Source organism: Anomaloglossus baeobatrachus, chromosome 1, assembly GCF_048569485.1.
Source record: "Anomaloglossus baeobatrachus isolate aAnoBae1 chromosome 1, aAnoBae1.hap1, whole genome shotgun sequence".
Classification (NCBI taxonomy): Eukaryota; Metazoa; Chordata; class Amphibia; order Anura; family Aromobatidae; genus Anomaloglossus; species Anomaloglossus baeobatrachus.
The window spans coordinates 945,112,816-945,126,058 of NC_134353.1; the positions used below are offsets into that span (position 1 = coordinate 945,112,816).

At 49.4% G+C, this 13,243-nt stretch overlaps 1 protein-coding gene across 1 annotated transcript in view; it reads left to right on the forward strand.

Annotated features, from left to right (window-relative positions):
- OXCT1 (3-oxoacid CoA-transferase 1) overlaps positions 1 to 13,243 on the forward strand; it is a 125,380-nt gene that overhangs the window by 55,627 nt on the left and 56,510 nt on the right. Inside the window, exon 6 of the mRNA XM_075328821.1 lies at positions 5,871 to 5,977. Within this exon, the coding sequence (XP_075184936.1) occupies positions 5,871 to 5,977 (107 nt within the window). The remainder of the gene's footprint in view (positions 1 to 5,870; positions 5,978 to 13,243) is intronic.

Sequence of the window (13,243 nt, forward strand, 5' to 3'; positions counted from 1 at the left end):
GGTTTGTTGCATCCATTAGATATGACAATCCCAGCACTTTACCCGACTCTTCCTGATTTCCCTGGTGTGGTGGCAATTGGGGTAATAAACCCTAGATTAGTAATGGGAGGCATAAATGAGACCCCCTCTATTACTAATCTGTAAGTGAAAGGAAATAAACACAAACACCGAAAAAATCCTTTATTTGAAATTATATTAAAAAACACCTTCTTTCTCCCCCTTTATTAACCCTCAAAGCACCCGCTTCTGACGTAATCCACACGAGGTCCCATGTCGATTCTAGCTCTCCTACATTCGTCATACGCTGAGGGCTTCAGGCAGAGAATGACTGAGCCGCAGAAATAAGTGATGACGTCACTCAGTTTATCTGTGGTCACAGCTGGAGGTTCCCACAGTCCTCCACCTATGACCGCAGGTAAACTCACCTCAGGTGACCTGAGTTCACAGACCTGCATTTTTTGCCAAGAGATGCAGATTTGGTTCTGGAATTTATACACCATATTCCTGCACCACATCCGCATCTTCTGGCAAAATAAATTGCATCAAAACACAATGTGGTTTTGATGCAATATATTTTTTTTTTACGTGAGGTGTAGATTTGGTGCAGGAATATTATGTATAAATTTCAGCACCAAGTCTGCACCTTGATGCAACAAGGGTTTTGAAACCGTTTCAGTGCGGTTTTCTGCCAGGAGGCGCAAATTTAGTGCTGAAATCTAGTGCAGATATTTCAGCACCAAATTTGCACCTTCTAGCAGAAAACTGCACTGAAACAGTATAGTGAAAACCGTTTTTGTGTGGTTTGTTTTTTATGTTTTGTTTTTGTTTTTTTACAAAAAATGCAGATTTGGTTCTGAAATTTATATACCATATTCCTGCACCAAATCTTCATCTCCTGGTAAAAAAATATTGCATCAATAACGCATCAAAGCCGCATTGCGTTTTCATGCAATTTTTTTTGCCTGAGATGTAGATTTGGTGCAAGAATATGGTATATAAATTTTAGAACCAAATCTGCATCTCTTGGCAAAAAAACACATTATTCTGCCAGGAGATGCAGGTATGTGAACTAAATTGAATGAGGCCACCTGAGCTCAGGTTACCTGTAGTCACAGGTGGAGGACCGTGGGAACCTCCAGCTGGGATCGCGCTGCAGCTCATTCCTTTTCTGCCTGAAGCCCATAGCGTGCAGTCATGTCCTGTGACTTCAGTATTATGTAGCAGAGCTAGAATTGTCATAGGACCTCGTGGATTATGTCGTAACTGGGTGTTTTGGGGGTTAATTAACTAGAGAAAGAGGGTGGCTTGTTTTGTTTGGGTTTTTTTGCATTTAATTTCAAGTAAAGGATTTTTTCAGTGTTTTTTCTTTTCACTTACAGATTATTTATGGGGGGGGGTCTTCATAGCTTCCTCCCATTACTAATCCAGGGCTTAGTGGAAGCTGTGAGCTGATTGCCACCGCACCAGGGCATCTAATGGCTGTGACAATCCTCGGCAGCTGCAGGCTGCTATTATTAGGCTGGGGAGGGCCCAATAACCATAGGTCTATCCAGCCTGAGAATACCAGCCCCCAGCTGTCTCACTTTGTCTTGGCTGGGTATCAAAATTAAGGAGAAACCGCACGCCATTTTTTTTTTTAATAAATATTTCTTTTTTAAAAGAAAAAAAAAAAAAAAAGCCGCATGCGGTTTCTCTTATTTTGATACACAGCCAAGATAAGTGCATGGCTGGGGGCTGCAGCCTGTAGCTTTATCTGTGCTGGGTATCACAATATGGGCAGACCCTACGCCTATTCATTTATTTATTTTTACACCATGATAGGGACACGCATAGTGTGCACTATTGAAAGAAGTCACACAGTGTGGGGGTGCGGTCTGACTGCAACCAATCACAGATGCTGGGACTGCTGGTGGGCGGGGGAAGCAGTGCATATGCATGGAGGATAATGAGCGGCCCCAGAACTAGTATTACAGCTGCCCAGTCGGTATAACACGCCTGCTTTTCCCTTTTTTTTCCTTTTTTTTTTATTTAAGAGTTGCCTGATCTGGATAGTTATATAGAGTACCCGGTGCATGGGTACATTTTAACCCGCGTGGATTCGGACTTTTACAATCCAAGTCCGCCTATCACTAGTCTACACATTTCGGGCCTTACAATTGTGATGTTTTAAGAATTTAGTCAAGCGGATGCTGGATTTTCCTCTACTCTCTGTGGATTAATGTACCTCCAGGAGCCGGCCTGCTATATCCGAGCACCGCACCCTATTGACTATTCCTTTTCTCCTCTGCCCAGTCTGGGAGCGCCTAAACTTGTCAGGGAACTCTTAAAGGAAATGTGTAATTGCAAAATTATCCATTCTTTTCATTGGGTTTTTAATGTTAAATATATTTGTGACTTTTTTATTTTTCTTTTTCTATATCACTATCTATAGTTAAAAAGAAAATCTTGTAATTTTCACACTGGGCTCGAGATCTTCACTCAAGATATTTTACCAGTTTTATTATCATCACAGACAGGATTACAATGTCTGAGCACATCTCTCAACCATTCACAATAAATGATGTCATAGCTCACCTCCTCCTTCTGTACAATGACTGATATTAGCTCTATATACAGCTGATAGCACAGGATCCACCATTCACAATAGGTGATGTCACAGCTCACCTCCTCCTCCTGTATAATGTCTGATAACACCTCTATATACAGCTGATGGCACAGGATCCACCATTCACAATAGGTGATGTCACAGCTCACCTCCTCCTCCTCCTGTACAATGACTGATATCTTCTCTATATACAGTAGCTAATACAGGATGCACCATTCACAATAGGTGATGTCACAACTCACCCCCTCCCCCTTCTCCTCCTGTACAATGACTGATAACGTCTCTATATACAGTAGATAATACAGGCTCCACCATTCACAATAGGTGATGTCACAGCTCACCTCCTCCTCCTCTTGTACAATGACTGATAACACCTCTTTATATAGTAGATGACATAGGATCCACCATTCACAATAGATGTCACAGCTCACCTCCTACTCCTCCTGTATAATGACTGATAACACCTATATACAGTAGGTAACACAGGATCCACTATTCACATTAGGTGATGTCACAGCTCACCTCCTCCTCCTCCTCCTCCTGTACAAAGACTTATATCACCTTTATATAAAGTAGATAACACAGGCTGCACCATTCACAATAGGTGATGTCATATCTCACTTCCTCCTCCTGTATAATGACTGATAACTTCTAAATATACAGTAGATAACACAGGATCTACCATTACAATAGGTGATATCACAGCTCACCTCCTCTTGTATAATGACTGATAACACCTCTAGACAGAAGATAACACAGGATACGTCATTCACAATAGGTGATGTCACAGCTCACCTCCTCCTGTACAATGACTGACAACACTTCTATATACAGTAGATAACACAGGATCCACCATTCAAAATAGGTGATGTCACAGCTCACCTCCTCCTCTTGTATGACTGATAACACCTCTATGTACAGTAGATCACACAGGATCCACCGTAGGTGATGTCACAGTTCACCTCCTTCTCCTGTTTGGAGGTTTTGGGTTTTTTTTTAGGTTTGCCTGTCATATTCAGGCTGCACAAGAGGTTGCTGTTCTCCTCCACTAGGTGGCGCTCTTGCTGCAGATGACATTCACTTTGTGCATTAGATCGGATTTTTCTGAAATCTTTCCTTCCGAAGACATGGAGACACTTACATACATGTATTTTGGGGTAAAAATAATATTCTCAATTCAGTTATACTAAAAAGTTTACTTCTAAAACTTTTATGTTTTACTTTGCATTCCTGGCTCCGTAATGACTTAACTGAGAGTCTGTCAGAGAGCTCATTCCTTCTTGCAAGGACAAAAAACGTTTCTACTTTTTAATTTAAAAAGTCTCAAATAATGAATTTTGTGCAAACGTCTGGATTACAACAAAAAACAAAACACAACAGCGAACAGAGAAAAACAGAAGAACAAGTGGAAAGTAAACTTCAAAATATGACAAAAGTGGACAAAAAAATAAGCACAAATACAATGAATCGGGCCCTTTGTCTCTGATGATTTATTACCATGTACATGAAAATTCAGCTCAAATTTAATGTTGTCATTAATCAGCAGAGAGCAGCTGAGAAACCTCCCCATCAAAACAAGCTCACTGATGGATTCTCAGTTAACTCATTCTGCAGCCAGCAATGCACCGGGTAACTTCAGATCCTGCAAAAGTAAAAATTGGGCGAAATTATGAATGAATCCGAATTGTAAAGATGATTTTTAGCCCAAAAAACATGCATTTAAGTAAAAAAAAAAACTAAAAGAAATTAAAAAAACTCTGCAGCCTGATCTTGCACACGTGCTCCCTTCCATCTCTTTGATTTTTGTTTACAGGTGGAAGGACAATATTTTTTTACTTCTGTTGCTTTGGAGACACTTCGGTCTGCATATGAGCTGTAAACGCTAAACGGCAGATTATTTTTTTTTTTTTATATATATATATTTAGTTTGTTTTTTTTTAAAATTGCTATATTTAAATTGCATGATATAATGGAATCTTGATCTGCACAAGTCAAATATTTTGAGTTTTTTTAGATTTTTTTTTTAAAGTTTTTTGGGGAAGGGGTGTTTTGCTATTCTTTCTTTCCTTCCTTCTTTCCTTCCTTCTTTCCTTCCTTCATTCTTTCCTTCCTTCCTTCCTTTCCTTCCTTCCTTCATTCCTTTCTTTCCTTCCTTCCTTCCTTCCTTCCTTTCTTCCTTTCTTTCTTTCCTTCCTTCCTTCCTTCTTTCTTTCCTTCTTTCTTACCTTCCTTCCTTCTTTCTTTCCTTCTTTCCTTCCTTCTTTCCTTCCTTCCTTCTTTTCTTCTTTCCTTTCTTTCCTTTCTTCTTTCCTTTCTTCTTTCTTTCCTTCCTTCTTTCCTTCCTTCTTTCCTTCCTTCCTTCTTTCCTTCTTTCCTTCCTTCTTTCCTTCCTTCCTTCCTTCCTACTTTCTTTCCTTCTTTCCTTCCTTCTTTCCTTCCTTCTTTCCTTCCTTCTTTCCTTCCTTCCTTCTTTCCTTCCTTCCTTCTTTCTTTCTTTCCTTCTTTCCTTCCTTCCTTCTTTCTTTCCTTCTTTCCTTCTTTCCTTCTTTCCTTCCGTCTTTCCTTCTTTCCTTCCTTCTTTCCTTCTTTCCTTCCGTCTTTCCTTCTTTCCTTCCTTCTTTGCTTCCTTCTTTGCCTCCTTCCTTCTTTGCTTCCTTCCTTCTTTCTTTCCGTCCTTCTTTCCTTCCTTCCTTCTTTCCTTCCTTCCTTCTTTCTTTCCTTCCTTCTTTCTTTCCTTCCTTCTTTCCTTCTTTCCTTCTTTCCTTCCTTCTTTGCTTCCTTCTTTGCCTCCTTCCTTCTTTGCTTCCTTCCTTCCTTCTTTCCTTCCTTCTTTCCTTCTTTCTTTCCTTCCTTCTTTCCTTCCTTCCTTCCTTCCTTCCTTCCTTCCTTCTTTCCTTCTTTCCTTCCTTCTTTGCTTCCTTCTTTGCCTCCTTCCTTCTTTGCTTCCTTCCTTCTTTCTTTCCGTCCTTCTTTCCTTCTTTCCTTCCTTCCTTCCTTCCTTCTTTCCTTCCTTCCTTCTTTCCTTCCTTCTTTCCTTCCTTCCTTCTTTCCTTCCTTCCTTCCTTCTTTCCTTCCTTCTTTCTTTCCTTCTTTCTTTCCTTCCTTCCTTCTTTCCTACTTTCTTTCCTTCTTTGCTTCCTTCTTTGCCTCCTTCCTTCTTTGCCTCCTTCCTTCTTTCCTTCCTTCTTTCCTTCCTTCTTTCTACAATGCATCTGGTTGTGCAGCAGGGATGGATCTGCCTCTTAATGGGACTTTTCCCTCTTAGGTGAAGGAGTTTAATGGCCGGCAGTTTGTTATGGAGAATTCCATCACCGGAGACTTTGCACTGGTGAAAGCCTGGAAAGCGGATCGTGCCGGGAACGTGGTGTTCAGGTACGGCCATGAGTGGTTTGGACCACGTCTGTACATGTTATAGTCAAGTACAGGGTCTGCACGACGTGGGGTCTCTGTAGTATTTGGACTCGGTCATGCTCCGACCCTCCAAGCCCTGCACTTACCATGGTGTGTCCTTATAATATACTAGAAGGTGGCCCGATTCTACGCATCGGGTATTCTAGAATTTACGTATTGTGTAGTTAATGTATGATTTTTGTTATATATATATATAGATGTTGTCGTGTGTAGTTACCAAGTGTTTGTGTAGGAGCTGTACATGTTCTGGGTGTTGTCTGGGTGTGGCGGGGGGTGAGAGCGGTGTTGTGTGTGTGTTGCGTGTGTTGCGTTGTTTGTGGAGCGCTGTGTGTCTGTAGCGTTGTGTGTGTATGTGTTGCACGGTTTGTGTGGGTGTGGTGTGTTTTGGGGGGAGGTATTTTTTGGGGGGAGGTATGTTTTGTGCAATGTGTGTGTTGCATGATATGTGCGTATATTTATGTATGGCGCGGTGTTTGTGTGTTGGGTGTTGTGTGTGTGCAGCGTTGTCTGTGTGTGTGGGTGTCTGTGTAGGGCGGTGTTTGTGGTTCCCAGTGTGTGTGTGGTGTGTTGTGTGTGTTGGGGGAGGTGTGCACGTCCCATCGTGCTCCATCCGCCATGCTGCGCACTCCCCATCGTGCTCCATCCGCCATGCTGCGCACTCCCAAACGTGCTCCATCCGCCATGCTGCGCACTCCCAAACGTGCTCCATCCCCCATGCTGCGCACTCCCAAACGTGCTCCATCCACCATGCTGCGCACTCCCAAACGTGCTCCATCCGCCATGCTGCGCACTCCCAAACATGCTCCATCCACCATGCTGCGCACTCCCAAACGTGGTCCATCCGCCATGCTGCGCACTCCCAAACGTGCTCCATCCCCCATGCTGCGCACTCCTCATCGTGCTCCATCCCCCATGCTGCGCACCCCCCATCGTGCACCATCCCCCATGCTGCACCAGCATCAGCCTCTCTGCCCTCAGCATCAGCCTCTCTCCTCCCAGCATCAGCCTCTCTCCTCCCAGCATCAGCCTCTCTCCTCCCAGCCTCAGCCTCCCCCAGCATCAGCCTCCCTCTCCCAGCCTTCCCCAGGATCAGCCTCTCTCCTCCCAGCCTCCGTCCTCCCAGCCTTCCCCAGCATCAGCTTTCCCCTCCCAGCCTCCCTCAGCATCAGCCTTCCCCAGCATCAGCCTCTCTCCTCCCAGCCTCAGCCTCTCTCCTTCCAGCCTCCCCCAGCATCAGCCTCTCTCCTTCCAGCCTCCCTCAGCATCAGCCTCCCCTTCCCAGCCTTCCCCAGGATCAGCCTCTCTCCTCCCAGCCTCCTTCTTCCCAGCCTCTCCCTCCCAGCCTCCCTCAGCATCAGCCTTCCCCTCCCAGTCTCCCCCAGCATCAGCCTCCCCAAGCATCAGCCTCCACCAGCATCAGCCTCTCTCCTTCCAGCCTCCCCCAGCATCAGCCTCCCCAAGCATCAGCCTCCCTCGTCCCAGCCTCCCCCAGCATCAGCCTCCCCCAGCATCAGCCTCCCCCAGCATCAGCCTCCCCCTCCCAGCCTCCCCCAGCATCAGCCTCTCTCCTCCCAGCATCAGCCTCTCTCATCCCAGCATCAGCCTCTCTCCTCCCAGCATCAGCCTCTCCTCTCTGTCCCCAGCATCAGCCTCTCTCCTCCCAGCGTTCCCCAGCATCAGCCTCTGTCCTCCCAGCCTCCCCCAGCATCAGTCATCCCAGCCTTCCCCAGCATCAGCTTTCCCCTCCCAGCCTCCCTCAGCATCAGCCTTCCCCAGCATCAGCCTCTCTCCTCCCAGCCTCAGCCTCTCTCCTTCCAGCCTCCCGCAGCATCAGCCTCTCTCCTTCCAGCCTCCCTCAGCATCAGCCTCTCTCTCCCAGCCTTCCCCAGGGACAGCCTCTCTCCTCCCAGCCTCCTTCCTCCCAGCCTTACCCAGCATCAGCTTTCCCCTCCCAGCCTCCCTCAGCATCAGCCTCTCTCCTCCCAGCCTCAGCCTCTCTCCTTCCAGCCTCCCCCAGCATCAGCCTCTCTCCTTCCAGCCTCCCTCAGCATCAGCCTCCCCTTCCCAGCCTTCCCCAGGATCAGCCTCTCTCCTCCCAGCCTCCTTCCTCCCAGCCTCCTCCTCCCAGCCTCCTTCAGCATCAGCCTTCTCCTCCCAGTCTCCCCCAGCATCAGCCTCCCCCTCTTAGCCTTCCCCAAGATCAGCCTCTCTGCTCCCAGCCTCCTCCAGCACGCCGTGCTCCTCTGCCGACACTCACACACACGATCGCATACACTCACACACACCCGATCCCGACACACACACCCGATCGCATACACTCACACACACAGACACTGACGATATCGCAGATACGCGCTCACATTCACAACATCCGGAGATACCACATGCTTCTGGCCATGTGATCCTCCGTCAGGTCCTGGAAGGTCACAACAGCACAGTATCGAGGCCGAGAAGCAAGCGATATCGCCGGATGCTGTGAGTATGTGGATGCGATGTGTGTGTGAGGTGTGTGTGAGGTGTTTGTGAGAGTGAGTGTGATCTGATGTGTGTGTATGTGTGTGTGCTGTTATGTGCGTGCGTGTGGATCTTCCGCCGCTGCAGGACCTTGATGTGCTGGTAATGCTGGTGTGGGCTCCCGTGCGAGTGGGGGACGTGATGCGCTGGTAACCATCCTAGCATAGTTACGGTAACTATGCTAGGATGGTTACCAGCGCATCACGTCCCCCACTCGCACGGGAGCCCACACCAGCATACGGCGGCAAGGCCAGCAATGCGAGGGTAAGTGTCGGCTGGGTTGGCGGCGTACGCTGATGTGGGCTCCCGTGGGGGGGGTTGTACAGTACTCACCTGGGAGCCGTGACCGTGTCAGTTCGGGGAATGCGCGGGGGGGTGAGGAGGGGGGGCAGAGCTAACGTCCATTGCGTGAGGGGGGCGGGGCGTGGCGTGGCCGAGTTGCCAATCCCTGCAGGGTGCCGGGGCGAGAGGCCAATCTGTGGGGGGGCGGAGCCTGGGCGAGCGGCTGGCCAATCCGTGTGGGGGCGCAGCCTGGGCGAGCGGCCAATCGGTGTGGGGGGGCGGGGCCATGGCGAGCCCAGCGGCCAATCAGCTTTGTGTCACCGTAAGGACACAATGTCACCGGAAGGACACAATTTTGACGCATGACAGACAGACAGACAGACAGACAGACAGAATAAGGCAATTATATATATAGATAGGGACAGACTTTATCTGTTTTTCTTGGTGTGTCCCCTTTAATAACCAATCTATGGTATGACATCAGAATCTGACACAGGGGGCGGGGTTATCGCCAGCTCTGATGATGTCACCATCTGCAGTAAAGCATCCTGCTGTAAAAAGTCTATTGCGGCCATGATCTAATCAAGACACAAGACATAATATAAGGAATAAAGGAGATTAGGGATGAGAGGTGGACTCCATACTCATCACTGCACCAGACTATCTATCATTAGTTATGTAAAAGGCGGCATGTAATATCACGCTTCCCCAGTAGTTGCACTGTCCAATGACCGTGTACCCGGGTGATCTCTGATCGAGGTGGGGGATTCTGAAGTCTGTGCCCCAACCCCCCCACCCCATTTTGCCAGTGATGGAATTGGGCTCATGTCTGAGCTCGAAAAAATGTCTATGGGCTTAACTGGCGTGCCGGATGGATACTGATGGAGGAACCACCCCAATATATTATCCCACCAGTACGCAGCATCATTTGTTGTACCGGATGGGGAAAGGTGCCATTATGGTTGCCGATCACAACCTGTGATAGAGCGCGCAATTGGAGGTGAGTGGCGTTCGGCCGCTAATCATGGTGAATGGTGGGATCTGCAGGCCGAAACCAGTCGCTATCATGAAGGAACGCTGTTCTGAGCCCTTCTTCAGGCAGGAAGAAGAGCGATGCTCGGCCCCTGATCATGGTGAATGGTGGGGTCCAGATGCCGAGACCAATCACTAACATGGAGGAACGCTGTACTGAGTCCTTCTTCAGGCAGGAAGAAGAGCGACACTCGGCCCCTGATCATGGTGAATGGTGGGGTCCGAATGCCGAGACCAATCACTAACATGGAGGAACGCTGTACTGAGCCCTTCTTCAGGCAGGAAGAAGAGCGACACTCGGCCCCTGATCATGGTGAATGGTGGGGTCCGGATGCCAAGACCAATCACTAACATGGAGGAATGCTGTACTGAGCCCTTCTTCAGGCAGGAAGAAGAGCGATGCTCGGCCCCTGATCATGGTGAATGGTGGGGTCCAGATGCTGAGACCAATCACTAACATGGAGGAACGCTGTACTGAGCCCTTCTTCAGGCGGGAAGAAGAGCGACACTCGGCCCCTGATCATGGTGAATGGTGGGGTCCGGATGCCAAGACCAATCACTAACATGGAGGAATGCTGTACTGAGCCATTCTTCAGGCAGGAAGAAGAGCGACACTCGGCCCCTGATCATGGTGAATGGTGGGGTCCAGATGCCAAGACCAATCACTAACATGGAGGAATGCTGTACTGAGCCCTTCTTCAGGCGGGAAGAAGAGCGACACTCGGCCCCTGATCATGGTGAATGGTGGGGTCCGGATGCCGAGACCAATCACTAACATGGAGGAATGCTGTACTGAGCCCTTCTACAGGCAGGAAGAAGAGCGACACTCGGCCCCTGATCAAGGTGAATGGTGGGGTCCGGATGCCGAAACCAGTCGCTATCATGAAGGAACGCTGTACTGAGCCCTTCTTCAGGCAGGAAGAAGAGCGATGCTCGGCCCTTGATCATGGTGAATGGTGGGGTCCGGATGCCGAGACCAATCACTAACATGAAGGAACGCTGTACTGAGCCCTTCTTCAGGCAGGAAGAAGAGCGACACTCGGCCCCTGATCATGGTGAATGGTGGGGTCCGGATGCCGAAACCAGTCGCTATCATGAAGGAACGCTGTACTGAGCCCTTCTTCAGGCAGGAAGAAGAGCGATGCTCGGCCCTTGATCATGGTGAATGGTGGGGTCCGGATGCCGAGACCAATCACTAACATGGAGGAATGCTGTACTGAGCTCTTCTTCAGGCAGGAAGAAGAGCGATGCTCGGCCCCTGATCATGGTGAATGGTGGGGTCCAGATGCCGAGACCAATCACTAACATGGAGGAATGCTGTACTGAGCCCTTCTTCAGGAAGGAAGAAGAGCGACACTCGGCCCTTGCTCATGGTGAATGGTGGGGTCCGGATGCTGAGACCAATCACTAACATGGAGGAATGCTGTACTGAGCCTTTCTTCAGGCAGGAAGAAGAGCGACGCTTGGCCCCTGATCATTGTGAATGGTGGGGTCCGGATGCCGAGACCAATCACTAACATGGAGGAATGCTGTACTGAGCCCTTCTTCAGGCAGGAAGAAGAGCGACGCTCGGCCCCTGATCATGGTGAATGGTGGGGTCCGGATGCCGAGACCAATCACTAACATGGAGGAATGCTGTACTGAGCCCTTCTTCAGGCAGGAAGAAGAGCGATGCTCGGCCCCTGATCATGGTGAATGGTGGGGTCCAGATGCCGAGACCAATCACTAACATGGAGGAATGCTGTACTGAGCCCTTCTTCAGGCAGGAAGAAGAGCGACACTCGGCCCTTGATCATGGTGAATGGTGGGGTCCGGATGCTGAGACCAATCACTAACATGGAGGAATGCTGTACTGAGCCCTTCTTCAGGCAGGAAGAAGAGCGACGCTCGGCCCCTGATCATGGTGAATGGTGGGGTCCGGATGCCGAGACCAATCACTAACATGGAGGAATGCTGTACTGAGCCCTTCTTCAGGCAGGAAGAAGAGCGACGCTTGGCCCCTGATCGTGGTGAATGGTGGGGTCCGGATGCCGAGACCAATCACTAACATGGAGGAATGCTGTACTGAGCTCTTCTTCAGGCAGGAAGAAGAGCGACGCTCGGCCCCTGATCATGGTGAATGGTGGGGTCCGGATGTCGAGACCAATCACTAACATGGAGGAATGCTGTACTGAGTCCTTCTTCAGGCAGGAAGAAGAGCAACGCTCGGCCCCTGATCATGGTGAATGGTGGGGTCCGGATGCCGAGACCAATCACTAACATGGAGCAATGCTGTACTGAGCTCTTCTTCAGGCAGGAAGAAGAGCGATGCTCGGCCCCTGATCATGGTGAATGGTGGGGTCCGGATGCCGAAACCAGTCGCTATCATGAAGGAACGCTGTACTGAGCCCTTCTTCAGGCAGGAAGAAGAGCGATGCTCGGCCCTTGATCATGGTGAATGGTGGGGTCCGGATGCCGAGACCAATCACTAACATGGAGGAATGCTGTACTGAGCCTTTCTTCAGGCAGGAAGAAGAGCGACGCTCGGCCCCTGATCATGGTGAATGGTGGGGTCCGGATGCCGAGACCAATCACTAACATGGAGGAATGCTGTACTGAGCCCTTCTTCAGGCAGGAAGAAGAGCGACGCTTGGCCCCTGATCATGGTGAATGGTGGGGTCCGGATGCCGAGACCAATCACTAACATGGAGGAATGCTGTACTGAGCCCTTCTTCAGGCAGGAAGAAGAGCGACGCTCGGCCCCTGATCATGGTGAATGGTGGGGTCCGGATGCCGAGACCAATCACTAACATGGAGGAATGCTGTACTGAGCCCTTCTTCAGGCAGGAAGAAGAGCGACGCTCGGCCCCTGATCATGGTGAATGGTGGGGTCCGGATGCCGAGACCAATCACTAACATGGAGGAATGCTGTACTGAGCCCTTCTTCAGGCAGGAAGAAGAGCGACGCTTGGCCCCTGATCATGGTGAATGGTGGGGTCCGGATGCCGAGACCAATCACTAACATGGAGGAATGCTGTACTGAGCTCTTCTTCAGGCAGGAAGAAGAGCGACGCTCGGCCCCTGATCATGGTGAATGGTGGGGTCCGGATGCCGAGACCAATCACTAACATGGAGGAATGCTGTACTGAGTCCTTCTTCAGGCAGGAAGAAGAGCAACGCTCGGCCCCTGATCATGGTGAATGGTGGGGTCCGGATGCCGAGACCAATCACTAACATGGAGCAATGCTGTACTGAGCTCTTCTTCAGGCAGGAAGAAGAGCGATGCTCGGCCCCTGATCATGGTGAATGGTGGGGTCCGGATGCCGAAACCAATCACTAACATGGAGGAATGCTGTACTGAGCCCTTCTTCAGGCAGGAAGAAGAGCGACGCTTGGCCCCTGATCGTGGTGAATGGTGGG